The sequence below is a fragment of the Sturnira hondurensis genome, unplaced genomic scaffold (assembly GCF_014824575.4).
Source record: "Sturnira hondurensis isolate 20B ecotype Veracruz unplaced genomic scaffold, ASM1482457v3 Scaffold0004136, whole genome shotgun sequence".
Lineage (NCBI taxonomy): Eukaryota > Metazoa > Chordata > Mammalia > Chiroptera > Phyllostomidae > Sturnira > Sturnira hondurensis.
The window spans coordinates 1,647,672-1,669,399 of NW_028076767.1; the positions used below are offsets into that span (position 1 = coordinate 1,647,672).

General features: G+C 47.8%; 1 protein-coding gene across 4 annotated transcripts in view; it reads right to left on the minus strand.

Annotated features, from left to right (window-relative positions):
- Nucleotides 1-1,743: 1,743 nt before the first annotated feature.
- NRP2 (neuropilin 2) overlaps nt 1,744-21,728 on the minus strand; it is a 114,964-nt gene continuing 94,979 nt past the window's right edge. For 2 of the 4 annotated variants that reach the window (XM_037043518.1, XM_037043517.1), the window contains exons 16-17: nt 5,387-5,437; nt 1,744-3,266 (exon numbers count right to left, since the gene is read on the minus strand). In XM_037043518.1, coding sequence (XP_036899413.1) covers nt 2,962-3,266; nt 5,387-5,437 — 356 coding nt within the window. In that variant the 3' untranslated portion in view covers nt 1,744-2,961. Of the gene's footprint in view, nt 3,267-5,386; nt 5,438-17,358; nt 20,861-21,728 lie in introns of those variants that run through there. The other 2 variants (XM_037043519.1, XM_037043520.1) reach the window with 1 other exon arrangement.

Below are 21,728 nucleotides of genomic sequence, written 5' to 3' on the forward strand. Positions count from 1 at the left end.
TAATCTTAAAAAGGCTCTATACAAATCATATAAACACAGTTTGACATTGTTGTTTGTTTACTTTTTACATTGAAGAATCACAGTAAAAGCTCTCAAGTTCCCGTGATCTGGCTCAGCCAGCGAATGGTCGAATACCTTTCATTGCAAACCCTGGAAAAGTTAACCTTCGGTATGATGGTTTAACTTTCCCCCTTGTTTTCTTGCCATTCATGCTCATTCCTTGGACCCTCATCCCCGCCAACTCCTCATTCCCACCTAAGAGAGAAAGCGACCCCGTGGCCTTGGTGACCATCTAGTCCGGGAGAGCGTGGAGGTAATGCGTCATTCAGTACAAGGCAAAAAAGGAGATCAATACTGTGAGTTGGGTTTCCCAAAGGGAATGACTTAAGGAGATGGGTCAGCCAGTCTACCTGCAGATAGAGACAACAAGTGCACCAGGGTGCTCCCTGGCCAAGTTACATCATTGGGCCCCACTGTCTTTCTGTCTCATCAGAGCCCAGCCTCCAGTGTTGGTGAGGTATTTGCATGTGGCTCTGGGTGGCCTTTTTGTTCAGCATTCAGGGCCCATAGTGAATATGGATACAGGGGCTGCAGGTTGAGTTGTACATAACTTAGAGGTGAACTGCAGTCTGGAGACAAGGCTGGTCTTTGGGGAACTGTAAAATGGCCCACTGGGCAGGAGACGGTCAGACCCCCAGAGTAGGTTTTGAACTTCTCTTCTTCTGCAGGCTACTTCTGGAAATCCCTAGGACTTGCTAGCTTCTGGAACACTGAGCGACATGGGAAGGCGAAGAGGAGGGTAGACGAATTAAAAACTTGCTTCTGCTGTATGCCCAGCTCAGGGTGTGCCTGAAGCTAAGCCCTTGGGCTTAACAGCTTTATTTTTCACCTCTAACTACCACTGTGCCAACAAACGCCAAGATCAGCAGTTAACTCAGGCCCTAGGTCAAAGTCAAAGTCACAACAACAACACTGAGTCCCACGTGACCATTCACATACACAGTAGATACAGAGAACTCAAGGGCGGCAACGACACGTACACACGTGAATAAAAGCTGTCGGTATGAACTCTCCCTCTCTGCACACAAAACACTGGGACATTACCTTTCGAACTAGCGTTTCCATAAGTAAGTTAACATTGAAAGGAAATGGCCAGTCCCACTCACCTTTCCCCTTTCACCTGGGTATGATACTTTGCTTAACTGACTCCTCATCTCTCCAGGTGAAAATGAAATTTCACAAATGAAATTGTGGGAGACCATAGCAGCAAAAATGGCCGGACAGTTTACCACTGATATGCAATAGTCTGGGCACACTGACTGGGTTTCAGATGCATTTCCAGCACACTGGCAATCCTCAGGCATTGCTACAAAATCAAGATTTGGACCTCGATGCAGACGACCTTATCCTTCACACAGTTCATTCTGTTCCTGATGCCTCCCCTTCTGGAGTAGTTGAGAGTCGTCTAGGGCTATGACTGCCACTGGGGTAGCAGGGCTCATGCCATGAGTAGGATCAGCGGTGACGTGGGGAGGGGGGTGACTGGGAGTGGAGCCACTGTGGTTAGGGAAGGAGGAACGCCTCCACTTGTATGATATTCACTGATTTTGACATAGAGGGAAAATCCATTTTTCTTCACTTTTTCAAGGCACTTAATAAAAAACACATAAAACTGGCATGTGTGTGTGTAAGAATATCAGTCTCTCTGGGGCTCAAGCACTGTTGTCATGTTTTGGTTCACAGAGCTGGCAGACTTCTGGCGAGATGTCCACATGTCCCAGCTCTGACTCTCCCGAAAGGCTGAGGGGTGGCTGTAAACTCTAAGGAGAAATCAGTGTTTACTGGCCTGTCGGAGAGACCAGCTCCTCAGAATGTCTCTGTACTGTCTGCTCAGCCTTTGCTGTCACGGGACCACAGAGGTTGGCCTTCCGCTTCCCTCTACACTGCTCTCCTTCCCACCCGGGGCACCAGCTACATCACACCGACAGAGAAGACATACCGATAGCCTGTATCCCTCCCACCCCATCTTTCAGAATATCCAAGGACGTGTGTGCACATGTGTGTACATATATGTGCATGTGTGTATGTACATGTCTTAAAAGAACAAGGGGGAGGGTGAAGAAAAAGCAAAACCACCACCAGAGGCCCCACACAGTAGCCTCACAGCCATAAATTCTGGTCTGAATGGCTCCTATTCACAAAGCAAGTTAAGGCTTGTCCACTTCTAACATGGAGGTGCTTTCTACGGATTTTGACGTGTGAAGTTTCCTTTCTGGTTTGTTTTAAATCGTGTATAAGAAAGAGCTGTTCATGCTGACCCTAAAATGGCAATTTTCCCCTGGATAAAAAAAGTTAAAGGCAACAACATCCTACTTAAATGCGAGGACAGGAACGGCAGCTTGGACGGTTGGCTGCAGAGTCTACGCCTCAGCAATCCGGTCCGTCAGGAGAGGATCAGAGGACGGGAGAAGCTGGACGGCTTTTTTTTTTTTTTTTGAGTTTTTTTCCTAAAGGTGGAAAGTCTGAAAAGACTCTGCTTTTCAGGTGTTGATTAGAAAAGAGAAAGTAGGAGAAAATGATCACCTCTCTGCTTCTACACCGGAAAGTCATTCTCTTCTGCCTCTTTGAGTTGCTCACAGACCAAAGAAATAAAATATAATAATAATAATAATAACAAATTCACAAACAAAATAGAACTGTGACCCTCCAAAGAGATGAGCTCCCATCTTTGTCCCAGCAATGACTCGGCCACCGCGGTGCTGGGTGGGTCATAGCTCCCAGCGTGGCTGCCTCTCCCCTCCTCTCTCAACTTGCCCGTCTGTCCTGTCAACACCTTCGGTATCCTGGACCGGTTTGATCGAGATTATGGCATTCAGTTTCCAAAGGGAAAAAAAAAACCTGTAATCTTCACTAGCCCCTCTTGCTGGAATGAAACGTCAGGTGTGATTTGGGTGCAATCCATCACGCCTCCGAGCAGCACTTCTGGTGGTTCATCTTGACCTTGTGCTTGAGGCCGTCGTAGAGCTCAAAGTTGTAGTTCTCCAGCGTGGTGCAGCTGCGGGAACTCAGGCCGGAGTAGGAACACGTGCAGTAGAGCAGGAGCCCTGCACACGTGGCCCCCAGGAGGACGCCCAGTGAGCTCATGGCGATGATGGTGATGAGGATGGGATCCAGCGTGTACAGCCAGCTCTTTTCTTTGTTGGCCGAAGGGGCACTGGACCCTGAGGTCGAGGAAGAAGAGTTGCTCCAGTCCACTTCGTACTCATCTGCGGCATAAAGGACAGGACAGATGGCACTCGATGCTTCTTCCAGAAGGGTGGACTAACTTAACTGAGCCCCCCCCCGCCCAGTTCAGAGCTTCAGAGCACAGCTAGGGAAGCTGGAATTTACGCTGCTTGGCTTTAAAGCCAGCCCTGCACATTCTAGCTGTGTCACTTTGGGTAGGTTATTTAACCTCTCTTTGCCTCCGTTCTCTCATCTGTAGAATGGGGATAGTAGTTAAGCCCACCTCATGGGGTTGTTAGGAGAATTAAATGAGCATTTATAAAGTGCTTGGTGTCCAGCACATCATAAGTACAGTCTAAGTACTTGATATTTAAATAATCGAGTTAAGCCAAGTAAACACATTAGAACAGAGCTACCAGGGTGTCTTTGGAACACACCACGTGAGGTGTGAGGGCCCTGTGTCTGGACACACCCTTCTTTCTTTGCCTCCTCATCCCTAACTTCCAACTGCTTTGAGTTGAATCAAAGGACAGGCTGAGACTGTTTGCCCATGGAGAGTTTCTCAATTTAGCATTTCTGGCCATCCAAGCAGCAGGTTTTTTCCAGGGCTACCAGGCCCCACTTCTTACCTCACTAATGGGTTGAATTCTATACCTTCCCCAGATTCATACATGGAAGTCTGAAACCCCAGCACCCCAGAATGTGACCTTATTTGGAGATAGGAGCTTCACGGAGGTAATCAAGTTAAAATAGGGTAGGCTCTTATTCAATGTGACTGGTGTTCTCATAAAAAGGGGACATTTGGAGATGGTCACAGATGGCAGAATGCCATGTGGGTATAGAGGTGGCCATCTGTTAGCCAAAGAGAGAGAAGCTTGTAACAGATCTGCCCCTCACAACCCTCAGAGAAAACCAACCCTGTTAAAACCTAGATCTTGGACTTCCAGCCTCCAGATGGTGAGAAATAAATTTCTGTTGTTTAAGCCACCCAGTCTGTGGTACTTTGTTAGGCAGCCTGAGCAAACTAATATATTTCTATACTGCCAAGGCATGCCCACTTCCCGACTCACTTTGTGGGATTTCCTAATAATGCCATGCAGAAAGCAAGGTGACAGATATATTTTGTAATATATGAGGAAACTGAGGTTTTAAGAAATTGGGTGACTAAGTAACTCACCCCAAGTCCCAGAGTTAGCAAGAAGTTGCACTAGGACTTGGATCCAGGCTTCCTGCCTCCTTCTGCCTCCCTCTCTCTCCCCCGTGACTGGCCTTCGGCTGCTGATCCGCAGCAGCCTCCCCGCGGAGGCCAGTTGTGCAGCTTTGTCCATAAAAGGAGCGTTGGACTGGGCTTTGCAGGGAGAGCCTGCCCTCAGTTAACAAGGTGCTGTTTGGATTAGTCACTCTGTTTCTATAACTACACTTGAAGTGTTTGATTAAGGTCAGGTTAAAAGCAGCGGCTCTATAAACTGCTCTTCTTAAATGCATCAATCTTGGTCTAGAGCTGTTCTTGGAGGGGCACCTTTGTGATCCCTCTCGGAGATGGACTTTGGCACTCTGAGAAGCCCTGGGAGACCCGCGCTGCTCTGAGTGGGGGCGGGGGGAGAAACTACATCGACACAGTTGCTCGATGGCCCTGCAGTCAAGACTCGTGCTTCAGCTTTTTGAAGTATGTGTGTGTGAAGGGGGAAAACAAAGCTTGGAATAAATAGGAAAATACGAGGTGGGCAGTGTGAAAAAGAAACATACATCTTGCAGCAAGACCCAACTTGGAGTCCTGGATAGCGTGAGAAGGGTGTCTCCATGCCAGGGATCTGGAAACCACGGCAGGCCTGGGAGAAAACCCACATTTACATGCATTCGCTCAGGCCCTTTTAGGACGGAGGTTAGTGGTTTCAAGCCATGACTCGGGTAGAGGAGCCTGGCTTTTACTTCTAAAGGGTATCCAGATTTGAAGTCCATCAGTGCTGAACGTTGCCCGACGTAGGGGACCTGTTTCGGATTAGGCAGAGGGGACTCAATAAACTTTTGAAACTCCAAATTTGACCTTGACAGAACAATTGGTGGTTTCTGGCCTTCTAATACCCTGGGCATTGTTTTGGTGGATGTCTTTATAACCAAACTTGAATTTCATGATTATCTGCTAAATCACAGCAATACTCACCATCAATTTCATCTTCATAGCCCCCTCTCCCATGTATTTCTGGGATGTCCACTACAATGAAAAAGAAAACAGGCAAATCAAGTTACAATAAGTTCTACCACCATGGCGAAAAGGCAGAGACTCAACCTTTCTGAAACTGACTCCCCACAACGGTGTGCAGCAAAGCATCACGTCTCCTTCTAGAACACGTACTGGGTCTGTTACTGGAGCCTTTCTTCTCAAATGATTTGTCTTTATTTCTAGTAACCGGAAGAACAGAAACAGTAAGAAAGGTCTTTCGTGCTAAGTAAATCCTCACTCGTGTCTTTCTAATGATTGTCTAAGGCCACTTCAACGACTTTATATGCCCATCCTCAGTTGCCATTGCTGTGATGTTCATTTAGTATAGCACGCTGCCTCTGCTTATATGCATACATCTAAGAGGACTCAAGGTACAAGAGTCTTTCTCTTCTGGATTTCAAATAAACGTATGGTAATGTAAGGAAGTCACGTTTCATTGCTATGCCTTTTAAGGTAGATGTAGAATTGGAAAGAATGTCATAATGCCTGTTCACCCTCACATATCTGTGCTCGTATCTCTCATCCTCCCTTCCCTGTCTATTTTCTCTATTGGCTTTCTTCAGTTTCGAATAGATCAAGCGTGGGCATCCAATCTGACTAGCCCAGGCTTGAATAGAGCTAAGTTAATTTACTCTGAATTTTCGGCAGTATTACCACTACCTTCTTCTTTTCTTTTTATGATAATTCTTTGGGGGAGGGCTGCAATACAGGTGTCTCTATTCATTAGGCTGTCCATCTTATGGAAATTAGAGCCAATAAAAACTACCTGTTTAAAATGGTAAAACATTAAATAGAGAATCAAATATGTGGTGAAGAGCAGGGTTTTATCGTCTCTTCCAATCTCACAGGTTAATTACGCTTGTCTTGCCTGTCAGCAAAGTGGCACCAAATGAACGTGTGTGGCCCTTTGGGAGTTTTATTCAACCCAAAGTCAGGCAGACAAACTTGAAGTCAGCGCTGTAAGTTGGCATGCAGAAATCAAAATTTAAAACAAAACCCAAATTGCAAACAGGTACCATATCAAAGAAAAAGGGGAAAAGACCATCAGACTAGTCTGAACTCCTCCCTCAGCGGCACAACATCTCAGGGAAGATCTGCTTGACTGTGACCTGAACGGGGGATCGACCCATCATGGCCACCCATAAAACCCAAGCCTCTCCCGGAGGCAGTGGTCATGATCACATTAGAAGACCTCCCCATTCCTGGCTAAAGTGCTGAAGCACATTCTCATCCTCTCGGTCGCTAGAAAGGCATGTGCACAGCAATGTGCCAAGACCCCACTTGAAAGGACTGATGCCATGTGGCACTGATCTGCCATAAATCCAGCCTGTTCCTGGCATGTTTACAGCACACCAACTGGCACCCGCAGGCCAGGCCAGCCTCCTCGCCCCAGTGCCCAGCACCTGCCTTGCTCTCTAGGCCCCTACGTTGCAGCCTGTTTCCTTGGAGTGAAGACGTGAATGTGAATCAACCAAAGGCAGGTGGTGTCTGTCATAGGGATCAGATGGAGCCTGTGAAAGTCAGCTCGGAGAGTTTTTTTTAACCTTATGAAAAAAAAAAAAACCAACAAATGTGGAAGGAAGCCATCCTATTCCTAATAATTAATCATGTTGATGAGATGCTCATAGGTCTTAACACCTTCGTGGTTCAAAGATAAAGAACACTGGGTAAGATGGTATGAATCAGCCTAGAATAAAAATTGTGGGGCTACTGCCAGCGAGTCTTGGGCCAAATCGCTTTGAGGTATTTGGTCTTTGCCAAGGTTGTGACAGATTCTCTGAGGCTAGATGGCCATCTTATTCCATCTCACCACTTCAGGGAAGAACTCTCAGGACACCGCTGATGATGGGCTGGAAAGGGGTGGAGGTAGCATGAGTCTTAAAGAAAAAATAGGAAGAGGGTGGTAATGACTGTGAGAACATTGTGTGCCAGGAGATCACAGCCTCTTGTCTCTGGAGGCAGAGCACTGGATGAGATTTCTAAGAAAATGGACCAATGAAAGTGGTCTATGAAATTGATTGCCTAGATATGACGGATATTTCTGCAGATTCTGGAAAATCAAAGCCTACTTAAAGTGAAGAACACATTAGAGGCTTAACTTGGCTTTTGGCTGCTCCCAGCAGTTTGGGTGATGAGAAGGGGTTGAAAAAAGAATAAGTTAATCAACATTTTCAAAAGCGCATCTGCTCACCAAGCCTTAAAGAAAGAATGGCACACTGGGGAAAACCCAAATAAAGGGAACATTCGTACAAAAAGCAATTTAACTTGATAGCAATTTTCTCTAGTCCCTTTGCTAATATTCTTGATATCTGTGTTTGGTTAAGTGCATTCTTTCTCAAAATCCTCTTTACCCTTCACGGACCACCTTCCTTTTCTTTTGAGCTTGGTAGGTAAACCTCAGCTTGTTTCCTCAGGGTGCTGGCAGGAAGGAGTGTGGTTCTGCCACTGGATTCCTGTAGTTCTAGCAAAGAGAAGGCAAGGGGTCGGAAGAGGGAGAGTGATGAACTAGTAGCTCAAGGCAGAGAGTGGAGGCAGCACCTTCCCGGGAAGGAAAAATGACAGAAACAGGATGGGGACCCAGCTCGGGAAGTGAGGTAGGTGGCAAAAGTATGGGGCACAAGTGACTTGGGATTCTGTTGTTAATGAAGAAAAGCTTGGAAAGAAGCTTCCATGATTCTGTTCTAGTGCGTGGGTGTGGTTATAACTGTGAGATAGATGAGGGAGAGTGGAATGGGCCACACCTTTTGGAGAATACAGGCCAGAAACGGATCTGACCACCCACATGACTTCCACTTTCAACCTTTGTGCTCACATGACCTCAGTTCCTTTTGGAACCCTGTAGGGGTTCAATCTCAGGCCAGTCTGACCGCCAAGCCTGAATTCTGACTCTCGGTACTGTATTCTGGTCAGATCAGGGCCCCTCCTCCCCAGGTCCGCACTCAAGTTCTCTGGGCACGGGCAGGACGCTACCACCGCCACCACATTCCCGTTACCCCATTGTAATAGAAATAAAGGTCTGTCCTGTCTTGGGTCCTAGTGAACTGCACACACACCCTCCAGCTGTTTGCCTGCACTGATGACTCCCCACTTTGATGAGAACTAATGAAGACCACTCATGACCATGACTGTGAAGATGTGGAGATCTGAAATGCGGGGCTTCGAGTTTTCCATGATAGACATTACTCAGAGAGGTAAGGCTGATAGAAGTTGTTCTTCATCAACCGACAAACTAACCAATCGGCCAACCATCACTTATTAAGAGGGTTTCCTGGGTGTCCGGGAACCATACTGTGGACTCTGGGAAAGGAAGATGTATGGGATCAGGTATTTACAATCAAGGCCCTTCCCTGTGGTTGGGAAGCAAAGACCCGCCCATGCCAAAACAGCACACAGGACAGCGGGACACTGTGGGGGGGACTGCAAGTCCTGCTGGAGCCCAGGGCAGGGAGTGGGCAGACGAGGCTGGGCCACTGCCAAGGAAGAAACCTGGGGGCGAGGAGCACGCCGCTGCAGAACTGAGGCTGCAAGGTGGGGGTCGGGGACCCTGGGAACGGTTCCAAACGTGGCACCTGGAGCTTTTTCCTCATGCGCTGATTTCTTGGTTGGGGGTTTGAGTTCATTTTTATCTGATCCACTGAGATATTCAAAGAGATTGCCTTGGCTGGCCACAAATACTCCACCCTGTGCTTCCCGACATGAGAGTCAGGTCTCTGTCCCCCTCTCCCTTCCCCAGCTGCTGCAGAGCAGCATAATGAGAGAAGGAAATGCCTCGAGTGCCCAGAAGGGAATTTAACAGAGCTTTACAGATTTGGAGTAATCAAGTGAGCAGTGTAGCTTACTTAAAAAATAGAAACAAACAAAACCCCAATTCAACGAAACATGGTCATTTTCATCCTGACATTGAACCTCAGACTCTAAGTCCTCTTATTTCCCCAGGTGTCCCTTCCCTTAGCAACATCAACAGGTGGGTTAGAGTCACAGTGATGAGTGATTCAAGATAAAGCTCCCATTATCCTGAATTTTAGGGCAAGAGTTATTACAACATATACTGGACAGCTCCAGGAACTCCCTCCACCCCAGAACAGTCAAGTGTTCTCCGGGGTCCTTATCAGTAGATCACACCACTATGGCACGAAGGGTAAACAGTCACGGGTAGGTAAGGACTGAACTTAGTCTAAGGAGATGTTTCGCCCAGGGGGTCAGGAACACTGCCTGGTGCGGTGAGACCACCCATGCTGTGCAGGGGGAACACCGCAGCCACTGAGCCACGGTTCCAACCTGCAACCGGGAAATTCCCTGCCGAGCCCCATCTAGGGCTCAAACAAGAATGCTTTCTCTCGCTCTCTCTCTCTCTACACACACACACACACACACACACACACAGACACACACACTGTATCCTCTTTTCTCCTTAGTGCATTCCCATTTTTCTCTTCTATTAAGATCCTTTGGGGTTAGTTTGTTTTTCTGTTACAGAAAACTTGCAATCTTCACTTTCACCACTTCTGCGCTGCTGTGGTCCACCGTGTGTATTGGCATTGACATTGCTCTGTGTACTTTCTGCAGTGTAAAGGATGTTTCACAGGATTGCTTGAAGAGTAAGGAGTCTGTCCCAAATCACTGGCTACCTTTAGATAAATGATTCCTGACAGTCTACCCCTGGGTCACTCACACACAGGTCATTGCAGGACACTGACGATCACTGGTTCTCTTTGGAGAGTCCCCCCTTCCCTGCCAACTCTGAGCAGTGGATTGTGAGGCTTGGTTGGTGCTGAGGACAGGTTTGCCACCCAGAGCGCATTAGCAGAGAGACCGCAGGGGCCATCCACTCTGCACCTGAAGGGAAGCCCCACGGGCTATGCAGGAGCGGAGGGCAGGGAGCACCGGCCTGGACACAGACTGCCTACTTCTTGTCTGCCTTCTGCCACTGCCTGGACAAGTCATTGACCTCCCTGAGTCTCCGCTCTTCCGTAAAGTAACCACCGACCTTCCCTGTTCTAGAACTCCATCGTCTTCATGGGCAAAAAATGAGAAGGCAACGAGGGCCCTTCTGATGAAGGCTCTCTGGGGACGGCTGCTGGCTGGAGGGGACAAGGCGCCATCTACAGGGCTCCGTGGCCACACACCGCTCACTGCCCCAGCCTTCACCCCATGTCTGTCCTCCCCTGCAAGTGGCTGTGCCCTGAAGGCATCGATCTTGAGGTGTGCATGGAAAGAGCAGACCATGAAAAGGACAGACACATGGGAGCCATGCAGTTCTGTGTGTGCAATACTTGTCCATTAGGCGTAGCAGCCAGTCCTGCCATCTGGCAACCCGGGAAATGATGATGTGGGTAACTGTGCCCCAGGTTTTAAGCCTCCACCTTAACAGAGGCAGGGCTGAGAAAACCTCCTGGAAAGCCAGCCTGAACACCTCCGCATAACCCACCGAACTGCTCTGCAAGCGGCCTTTAAAGCAAGGATTGAAGAGACTTCCACGCAGAAAATCATGGAACTCGTTCATTTTCACAGGTACCAGGTGTCATCGCTTCTATTTTAAAGGGAAAGAAATTGAGGAAGGAGGGCAGAAAAATGCAGTACATCACTGGGCAAATCAGCAGTAGAACTGAGAGCCAGCCACATCTTCAGCACCTTGTTTTGGGACTATGATTTGTTTGGGAAAAGCTCTCGGCCACTTCGAGCCCTTGGTGAATTTGATTGCAAGCCTCTGAGCCCCCTGGGCCAGCTACATCAGTGGACTGTTCAGATGGGGGCAGCCTTCAGAGGGTTCTCTCAGCCACTCAGTTTTGACCCCAGTAGGAGACACAACACTGGGACCAAAATAAATGAGAAATAATGAAGGACTAGGAGATATTTCTTGGCCCTTTAAAGTGTTTAATTTGGTATTGGCTGCAGGTCCCCCTCCCCCCCCCGACACTCAATTTCTCCAGTTTGATGTGCTCATTCCCAGTTGCTATAAAAAGCCAAAAGTTCAGCTGTGAATCTAAACCTCGTCAAAGCTCCTCCACAGAGTCAGGCTACTTGAAAGTCATTCACCCCTTGCTGGGTTTGGCTTGAGTTTAGAAGCACCACCAGAAGAGCCTTCATCACGAGTCTCTCTCTCTTGGGCTACAGCCCAATCTATGGAAAGTCATGGAAAAAAATATTCTTTTGGAGTTTTCAAGTTGGAAAGGAAAATGGGGTTTGGTTTGAGATACTAGAAGAGTCTGAACTTGAATCTAGCCATTATTTCCTATTACCGTTAATTGGGTAACTGGGGGAAACGCTACACAGGATTGGGAGCTCCAGCTGCAACGGGAAGGCTGTGAAACGACCTAATAATACTTTCAAGTGTGGCAGCAGATAAGCGGCGGAGGATGGGACAGCTCCACTGGGCCCCCACAATGGCGTGAAAATAAGGAAGACGCAGCCAGAGAGAAGCTAGCTCTGGAGAGAGGCTTCATGAATGCGCGGGCTGGAGGAACCCAGCGATGCAGACGGAAGACAGTTCTGGAGTCTCTTCTTTCCTCTGGGCTGTTGAAAAATCAGAGATGTTTCCCACCCCTGTAAAAAAGGATGATTCCTTAAAGATGGCTCCTCGTTTTCGAGAGGTTCTGAAAACACCCTCTCACATTTATATCTCACCGAGACAGTTGGTTATACTTACAGGCTGGGCAGCTTTTTGGAACACAAAGAATGAACGAATCATTCTGTGATGAGATTTTGGGTGTTCCCACAAGGTGCCTCTCTCTACCCATTGAAGAGGCGATTTCTCTAGAAGCTTGCTAGTGACCGATGAAGTAACATGCCGTTACGTAATTAATTAGAACATAACAGAATAATTGTTCTGGCTTTAGTTCTGGTCTCCTCTAAGAATGCAGTGAGTTGGAGGAAACAACCAGTTAAGCCTCTGTGTGAAGGAATCTGATTCACGTTTTTCTGGGAGAAGGCCGTGGTGGCGGGAGGGCAGACAGTGTAAGGATGCGGGAAAGAGAGATGCGGGAAAGAGAGATGCGGGAAAGAGAGAAGCGGGGCCACGGAGAGAGAAGAGGGTGGAGGCTGAAGATGAACACCTGGCACAAAGGCAGAGTGGAGACAGGCCCTCCTCCGGGAGAGAGGAGGGGCGACGGCCCCCTCAGGAGGTCCAGAGCAGACAGTGATGATGCTGTGGGCTCAGGGCTTCTCGCGGACACTATTACTGAGCTCACCCTCTTGGTCTGCACCTGGCCAAGGCTGGTGAGGCCCCCGGGTCTCCTTTGATGCTCCTATATCACCCCATCTAGGTCCTAATGCCTGTCTTCTGACCTCAGCACCAGCTGATGGAGCTGCCGTGGAGAAGTGATGGGAATGCCCACAGGGGTCCCCAAGGTCCTTATACTCCTTTTCCTAACTCCTTGGTGGCAATAGGGAATCAGTGAGGGACAAAACAGTTCTTTAAACGTCTGTACTAAAATAAAGTCTCACAGCGGCAGGCCAGCCGAGAACAGGACTCTGGTCAAGGCCACCTCTGCTCGAAGCTATCTCTGCACTCCCATCATTACGGGAGCTGGCTGCTCTCTAACAAGGCACAGAGAACTCCAGTTCAGGCAACCTGTTAATGAGTGCTGCTGCCTGAGAAAACTCGCTGTGGGTGAGGGCCAAGACATGGTGTACTGTCATGCCAGCTCTGGATCAGAGCCTCGCTTTGGGGTATGTCAGTTAATGATACTAAAAGGGTTCAATTTTGCACAATTATACACAGAAGACAAAACAAGGCTTGTGTGTGTGTGGTGACAGGTCTCTTAGCTCACCCACATCTCAGGCCCACGCTACTTTTCCCCCTGAACCATCCAGAGCTATCTACATCAGCCTCATGCCCAGGAGGCAGCAGTCCTGGATTTCTGGCAGGGCGCAGAAAGCCCACAAAGCCCATATACGGCCGCAGGAACTATCCGTGAAGCTCTAAGTCCAAGTCACATTTCATGACCAGTAGACACGGTCATGTGCGCAGCAGAAATCAGGGCAGTGCTCGTGGAAGAAATGGTGTTTCGAACTAACAGGTCCCTGGGCTTCTCTCCCATCTGCCACTCCTCCCTAGAGCCACCTGGGGCTAGGAGCTTTGTCTGCACATAGGGCCCTCCCACTAGAAAACAGCCTTGTAGCCTCGTGCCTTTCCTGGGGTCCCATGAGCCCCAAACCTCCTCAGAGGGAAGCCGGACACCTCCTTTCAGTCCAGAAAGCCTGCTCCTCTCAGGCTCAGTGTGGGGCCCCGGTCTCAGGCCCCAAGGTTTGCAGCGTCTCAGTCAGCATGTAGACCTACTTGTGGCTGCGGGAACATTTCAGTCTGCAGTACAATACTGTGCGCTGACCTTAAAGGATGTTTTTTACATGAATTTTTTAGCAGAAAGCATAAATAAATAACAGCAAGGCACAGCACAGTCACTCTTTGAGGAAACCAAGTGGAACTCATTAATCATGGAGAACAGGGCTCTGCCTGCTGAACCCGGCACAGAAGGAACTCCCGGGCCACAGCTGCCGCAGCTCCGGTGGGCTGCCGCCCACAGCCGGGCCCACATTCTCCACATAGTGGAAGTTTTTGGAAAAAGTCCCCAGGATTAAAATTCCCCTTGGCTAAAACTGTCCAGAGTCCTTTCTTGCCAGCACTTGTTAGAGGAAGGGAGACAGTCACAGAGATTATGTGGCTTGTGCAAACGGGACAGGGATGCCCACTGCTTTGTTACCTTCTCCGATGGGGACAGGCTCATCTAAAAGGAAAACCTCAGCCAGTCGAGGCACGTACTACAGTGAAGAGGGGCGCACCATCTGACCCCAAATTCCATTGGAGAGAAATGGGCACAAAGAGGTGATGTCAAGGATGTTCATTGCAACATTGTCTGTAAGGGTGAAAACCAGACTGGACACAATCTGAATGCTCACCAGTGGGGGAGCAGTTAATAAACTATGGTACCAAAACATGACACAGAATGCTGTGCAGCAGCTAAAATCGGTGGGGTAAACCTGCCCATGTGCACTGACGTGTCCTTGAGACTTTGTCAAACGAAAAGAAGCAAGCTGTCCAAAGAGAGCCAGCGCAATGATTCCATGTATGCGGAACCAAACCAAACCCCAACCAAACCAAACCACAGAATTGGACATGCACATATATGTTTGTAAAGGTATAAAGCAAGGCCCGGAAATCTATACCTCCAACCATCTCTTGTGGTTACACCTGCTGGGGAGGGGAGCGAGGATGTAGTTATGTATAACTTGTAAAAAAATTGCAAAGTAAAAAAAAAAAAAAAGAAAAGGAACCAGTCGCCGCCCCCAAATTTTCCCTGGCCTGCTTTAGGATCAAGAAGCACTCTAGTCACAAGCCCCCCCCAAACGGAGCTTCCCCACTTAGCACCCAGGGCAGCCGCGGGCAAGTCTGCTGTTGATGCTTCTACCGCCTCTTCCGTTTCTTGGTTTAATGCCTGTGGGACTTTAGTTTTTTTGAACTCTTGAGGGCCAGTGACTGAAAAGACCAAGAATACTTATTTTACCCAGAAGAGGAGAATGGTTGTGGGTTACCTGCCCACACCCTGGGTACTTGGGGCCAGAATGGTTTCTGCTGGTTTTCCGGAAGCACCTAGGTTCTCCTTTGTACCATTCCATGCTAAAAGGGGTTTCGCCCTTTGGCGATTCCCCAAACCCTCATTCTCTTCATTGCTTAGGTTTGGGGCCAGAGGGAACCCTTCCTTCCACAGTTAGTACAGTTGGACTCTGGCCTGTGGCCTGGCGCCTCCTGAGGGCACAGCTTTCTGACTCTGTCTAACCTCCAGACATCCTCCAGAGGGCCCGATCCGTGTCAGGCTTCATGAACTCCTACACTCTTCCCAGCCTTTAATTTATTAATGTAAGGCGATGCTTTTCCCTGCCGACTGCAAGGCGATCAGCTGGTGTTCCCCTCTCCCCCCTTTTTTCTCTGGTTGGATTTGTTTTGTGTTTTCTTTGGTCCGTCACTGAAGAGGATGAAAGCCAGACTGCAGCTGTGGGCACCCCAGTGACGTGCGCAATTAAGGACAGAAAAGAAGCCGCACGGACAGATCTGCAGGTTGGCTCAGATGGGCGGCCTGCAACGCAGACAAATCAAAACCTAAAACGGAAGCTCTTTCCATCGAAGATTACAGAAGGGCCACAGTGTGTGTGTACAACAAGAGCCATCAGTGAAGAGGGGCGGGGACAATAAACACAAGCCTGACGCTGATTGGCTGGACTTCAGTTATCTGGGTTAGGAGGCGGTGTCTACTTCAACAGCAAGAATGCCGGTTTAAAGAGTCATAAAGAGCCAGGATGGAGCCCAAACAGACCACGCTGCCCTTGCCATCTGGTATTTATGATCCATGGAACACAATTTCTCTAACATTGATGCTTGAGTTCAATCTGAAACACCATGCTGATAATAGCGCTGTGCCTGATGCCCAAGATTAGAGTCCTCACAGACTCTGCCCTTTTGGGGCAGAGAAAGAACCTGTAGAATAAGCCCTGGGACTAGAACCAAGGGAGGAAGAGCAACGATGGGATTCGCAAAGAGGGCCTCAAAAACCGCAATGCTACTGAAGCATGGACAATGGCTCATTTAACGTAGTCTGGAGAATTTGGCCCCAGGCCAGCTCAGGAAAGTGTTGACTGAGCCCGGATCTTTGCCTGAAACAAATACTTTGGAGATGTTTTCATCTCATCCTTTACTAATGGGAACAAATGGCTTTAAGGAAAGCCGAATGTTATTTAGACAAAATGGGTAATTACGCTTGTCATGGGCGGGGTGGGGAACAAACCAGGCTCTCATCGTAGACATTCTACTCTGCTCCCCTGCACGGGATGGAGACAGCTGCGTGGGGCCATCTGTGCTAACAGGGCTTCCCGGGAGGTCTGAAAACCAGAAGCCCGGAGGAGGTTGAAGAGCTGTAAAAGCACTGTTTCCTGGATCTAGGTTTAGAGAGGGGAAAGAAGGACTCGGTGGAAGCTGGGCATTCTGGATAGATCCCCAGTAAGGCCTTTCTTCTCGGTTCTCAGACCCCTGCGGAAGGCTGCTGTGTGGATGGAATGCTCCATGAACAGGCCATGGTGGGAGATCCTTCCAGACCTCTTCTTCACCACATTTGAGAGACATTGAACAGCTGAGAGGTTGTAGTTCCTAAAGTTTTCTCCCTTAATCCCCCTATGATAGAAAAATATTATACAACTGATTGCTAACAACCCAAAGAAGAGAACCAAAGAAAAATATCTGTCAACAAGGCCTGGCTTTTTGAACAAGTTCCCCCAAGCCGCTCTCCTCAGTTTTTATAGAATGTTCCTTTTATAAACGGTTCTACCCTGAGAGTTCCAGGTTCACAGCAATCATATCACTGTCTTCATTACTAGCTGCAAAATGAAGTCTGGAATACCTATGAGCCTCGGACATGCTACAAGTTTTGCCTGGGAAAGTGCTCATCAATTGGAGACCAATATTACCTGGAAGTAATAATGAGGTAGGTGAAAGCTAAGACGTCACCACTTCTCCAAAGGAAGTTTATCTGTCTCCACAGAGCCAAGTACATGATTCAGCCCCACGAGTCCCATTCCCCTGGGGGACCCTTTGAAAAGAGAGTCCAATCTCCAGGGGTTTGCCATCAAGAGAAATTTTGTGAAAATGCCATTGAACAATTTAGCACTTAGCAACTTCTGTAAACATCCCACACCAGTCCTAAAAGTTGGCTCAGCTGCAGAAACTGGATAAAACGCCTAACAAGCAGTAATAAAAATACACGAAAGAAAAGCGGGCATTTCGGTCTCAAAGAGAAAACCCACCTACCTCCCACAGAAAGGCCCTGTGGCTCAGAAGACAATCTGCGAACTGTGAAAACATCAATTTGTTCAAAGCCTACATTTCAACTTTGTTCTCACAGGCAAAGGAGAAAAGAGAAACCCAGATGTTTGTATAAAAAATATTGTCATTTTATTACATTCCACACAATACATTTTCAAATAGTTTCCAATGTCCACAAGTTATTTTGACACACAGGCAACTGAGCAATGCAAGAGTTGTCACAGTTACAGGGCAAGGGGATAAGAACGGGAAGTTCCAATGTTTAAGTTTTCTTGGTTTCTTTCTTTTGTCGTTATGGTTGTTCTTTGGTAATTTTTGATTATTTAGGTGTTTGCTTGCCTGCTAGCTTCATTTTCAAGACAGGGTCTTTTGAAAGATGGGGTGTCAACCTCGGAAACATGACTGTATCCCCTACATTATTCTGGCTTTAATACCAACAATGTGGGATAAGGGAAAGGACAATTTTACTTTATTTTAAGCATCCTGTTTTGTTAATGGCCATGACATGATCTTTCCCCTCCTTTTCTTTCTGCCTTTGCCAGTGATCAGGGTTAGCAATCGCCAGCACAGCGTCAAGGAAGGGTTTCCACCCAGAGATAAGGGTTTCCTTCCCAGGTCTGTTGACACCAGATCTCTACTAAGGCAAAAACTTTAACAGCCCGAGCTAGACCTTTAGTTCATTCATCCTTTCATTTCTATTTTATTGGTTGCTATCATCTCCTTGTCTTCTGAGAAGCAACTCGAAACACATGCATGCATGCATTCACCTGTCGGTCTATTTTTCTTGGAAGAGCGTGAGCCTTCTCTCCCTCTGTGAAACAGAATTTTGCTTTTGAAAGCTGCAAGTCATGATTTTATAGAAGAGCTGCCCTTTTAGCATAGTACCTGGATGATACTATGAAAGTTGCTGGGGTGGAGAGAGAGAGAGACAGAGAGACAGAGAGACAGAGAGAGAGAGAGTCATCCCCAGCTGAAATGCATCATGGGATTCACAAAGATTTGAGCAGTCTCATGTTCTCAACTATGGCATAAAGATGATGCCACATGGGGCATCAGATAAAGATACAGCATATTCACAAAGTTGTTGTCATCTTCTTTTAAAGAAGGGAAATCCTCAAGGGTATGTGGTAACTCAGACAGTTGCTACACTGGCTGGATTTTCCAGGTGTGATTTCCTGACACATACTTTCATGGGTGCCTGCAGGGATGCCAATCATTTCAAGGGAATGCCTGGCCCCAAATGCACGGCTGGATGTAGACATGTGAGATAAAAGGCCCTTGGTGACTGGCACGGAAGTCACCACGTGGTATCCTGGTCTCCTACCCCTCCTCCCTCTCCCTGCTTCTCTTTTCCAACTTCAACTAGGGTAGGACTCTTCTTGAGATGTCAAGGTGGCTCACACTATCTAGCCTTTCGCCTTTTCTTGGCAGGGCTGTTGTGGTTGAGACAGAGCTGCGCTTTGAAATAGAATTAAGAGTGGGAGAGCACCATTCTTTCAGGAGGATGAGACAAACCAGATGCAGAAGTCAGTGTGTATGATGCTAGAGGGGTGATGTGGATATTCTGAAAGAATGCTAAAAGTCTCTCCCAAGCAGCCAAAAAAAATCAATCATTAGTATTTTGTTCTCAGAAGGTACCTAGAGACTTTCAGCCCAGGCAACCACCACCTTTGGAGAAAATCTTAACACTTCCCCAGGGGATTCCTAGCAGGAAGGGGAGAAATAAACAGCCCGAAAATGGAGCCCCAGTACTCTGAGAATCTCATTAAAATATGCATTTTCTATCAAGGAAATTAACTCCATTATGGAATCTATCCTTCACACAAGATCATTAGGCCATTTATCTCCAACGTCCCTTTCCCCGTGTTGCTCCAAGAGGACAAATGGGCAGTAACAGGTTTATCTTCATTATACTTTCTCCTGCCGATGCGGCAACATCTGGAAACGCCAGGCCAGCCTATGAGGGTGTTTTTGCCAGATGCTATGAATGCGATAAGGGGTAGCACATTGGTGCATTTAAAAAACAGTTACTCTTTATTCTCTCATCATATTCAGATAAGTCAGGTGGACAGCCTTACATTTTAGTGGCTGTAGGTTCAGGCACACATCAACACCATGAAAAGAAAGCAAATGATCCCTTTCCCCCCATATTTTACAAATGCTATCACAATGACCGATAGAATACCAAAGAATACGCTTTGTGATGTCCTTACTCAACTCTGTCCAAAGTTGGGTCAATGATTCCCCTGGAGGGAGGGGACAAAAAGAACATTTCAGTCCTTCCCCCTCCTTCCTCCTCTCCCCTACCTCCTCTTGCTCTTCACATAAGCTACTGCTTTTCCTACATCAGCCTCCGTTCCCTCTTTCTCTATGACTTATTCCAAGATTGGACTTAACTGATCAAAGCTAAACATTCATTATGAGTTTCTCTTTTATAAGGCAACATGAGACATTTGCTTCCGGGCTGGAAGTAGGGGTGGTTCCACTCACACCTGATGGCTGTTGTCTTGTTACTTCAAAGAGGCCGGGAGACGTGATGGGGGTCACGCCTGAGTGTGTCTGAGTGCCTCGAGGGAACCTTCTTCTTGGGTCAGGCGGGTTGGGGATAGGGATAGGGATGGGAAGGGCCACGTTTCAGTCCATGTGGCCTCGAGTTTTTTTTTAGGTACCTGGAAATGACAATGGTAGCCAACAGAAAGCCAGCCAGAGCTAGCTAAGGCAACAAAAAGCTTCGATCTCTTCTCCAAGTAAACAAAACTAGTATCGTATATTATTTTCTTGTAAAATGTACCCCAGGAGAAGTAACACAAAAGTTAAAGGGGGCCCTCTCAGAACACACCCACACATTTCCCCCGGACAATGAACCAGTCTCTCACACCCACCCACACACACACAGCACTACTCACGCACGCGAAACGTATATTCTGTACAAACACGCAGATCCAGGTTTCCCCTTGAGCCTCCTGGCAGACTGCCCACAGAGAGGAGTTATGGGGTAAGGCAAGGGGAAGAATCAGGTGACCAGTCTCGGGAAGGACACCAGCTGGGCCTTGAGCCGTGAAGTGCTTAGGGATGTATCTCTTCTCACATTTTGAAGATGCAACATTAGACCTGGGGTCGGCTGGTTGGTTTGGTATCAACAAAAGGAAAAAGGAAAAGAAATCAAGAAACATGGTCAGGATGGATAAGAGGGCACAGGGTTGGGCCCCGAGAGAGAGGTGTCTGAGAGTTCACACAGAGACTAGGCGAGGAGAAAAAAGTGCAAAATCGAGGCAACATGTTTGCAGTCTTTCTTGTTTGTTTTGGGCGCTGTCCTTGCTTCGGGCCTCAGCAGTGCGAGCTGCGGTCTTGCTCTAGCTTAATGGTTAGGGTGGGCTCCACTGCCAGAGGGGCCCCGTTGGTGTAGTGGGAGGTTTTGTAGGTGATGGAGTGATCGGTCTTCTTGGCCGCATAGCGGAACCGGTGGTAGTGGAGCACCAGGGCCAGCGCGACGGAGACCAGCACCAGCACGGCGCCCCCGGCGGCCATTACGTAATACCAGTAGACTGGGATGGGCTGCACGGGCACCGTGTCCACTGTGGGCTCGGTCCCTGGTAGGAGGGTGCCCCCTGGTGGAGAGACACAGAAGAGTGTTGCTAGGCTGAGAGCATGCAGGCTAATCAAAAAATTAATTAAAAATAAAAAAAAAGAAAACACACACATGCTTTGGAGTGGATAGGGAAGGGGAATAAGATGGCCCTATTTCCTGGCAAGCACTTCTTCTACTACCACTTCGCGGTAGGTACTATCAGACCCATTTTGCAGATGAGGAAATAGAAGCTCAGAGACGTTAAACTGACACTGGTTATGCTGCAAGTAAACAGTGAAGTATGGGATTCACCCAAGATGTGTGTGGCTTGAAAGCTCTATTTTTCTTTCTGTTACACCACAATTACTCTGTAATACACAGAAGTGGTATAATCCACATACACACGCGCGCACACACACACACTTAGAAGAAAACGATGTTGAAATGACTTCTGGGATTCTGCAAGGCTGATTCCCCGAATGTGTAGAAATACAGTATTTGGTCTGGCTGGCCAGCATTTTCAAACAATGTATTAATTAGGCTGGCTGGACTTGAAGGTAAATTCCACATTGGATTGCCAACGCTCCCATGCCCACTGAAATCAGCTTGGTCTTGTCTAAACAGGTCAATTACCACTGTCAGGCAATGACTAACGATTCATTTTTTTAATTGGATAGAGGACTTTAAAATCTGATTGGAAGGATGTTCCAGCAAGAGAAAAACGTTGGCACAAAATGACAGTGGGTGTGTGAGAGCGAGAGTGAGTAAGAGCAAACGGAGGGAGATCATTCTTAATCACGGAAAAGACAGAGGAGGGAAGAGAAGCTGGCAGAGGATTTAGAAGGCAACCACAGTCACTGGCTGGCCTCTGGTTGCCATGGAGATGATGTAGTAGATTTAAGCCCAGG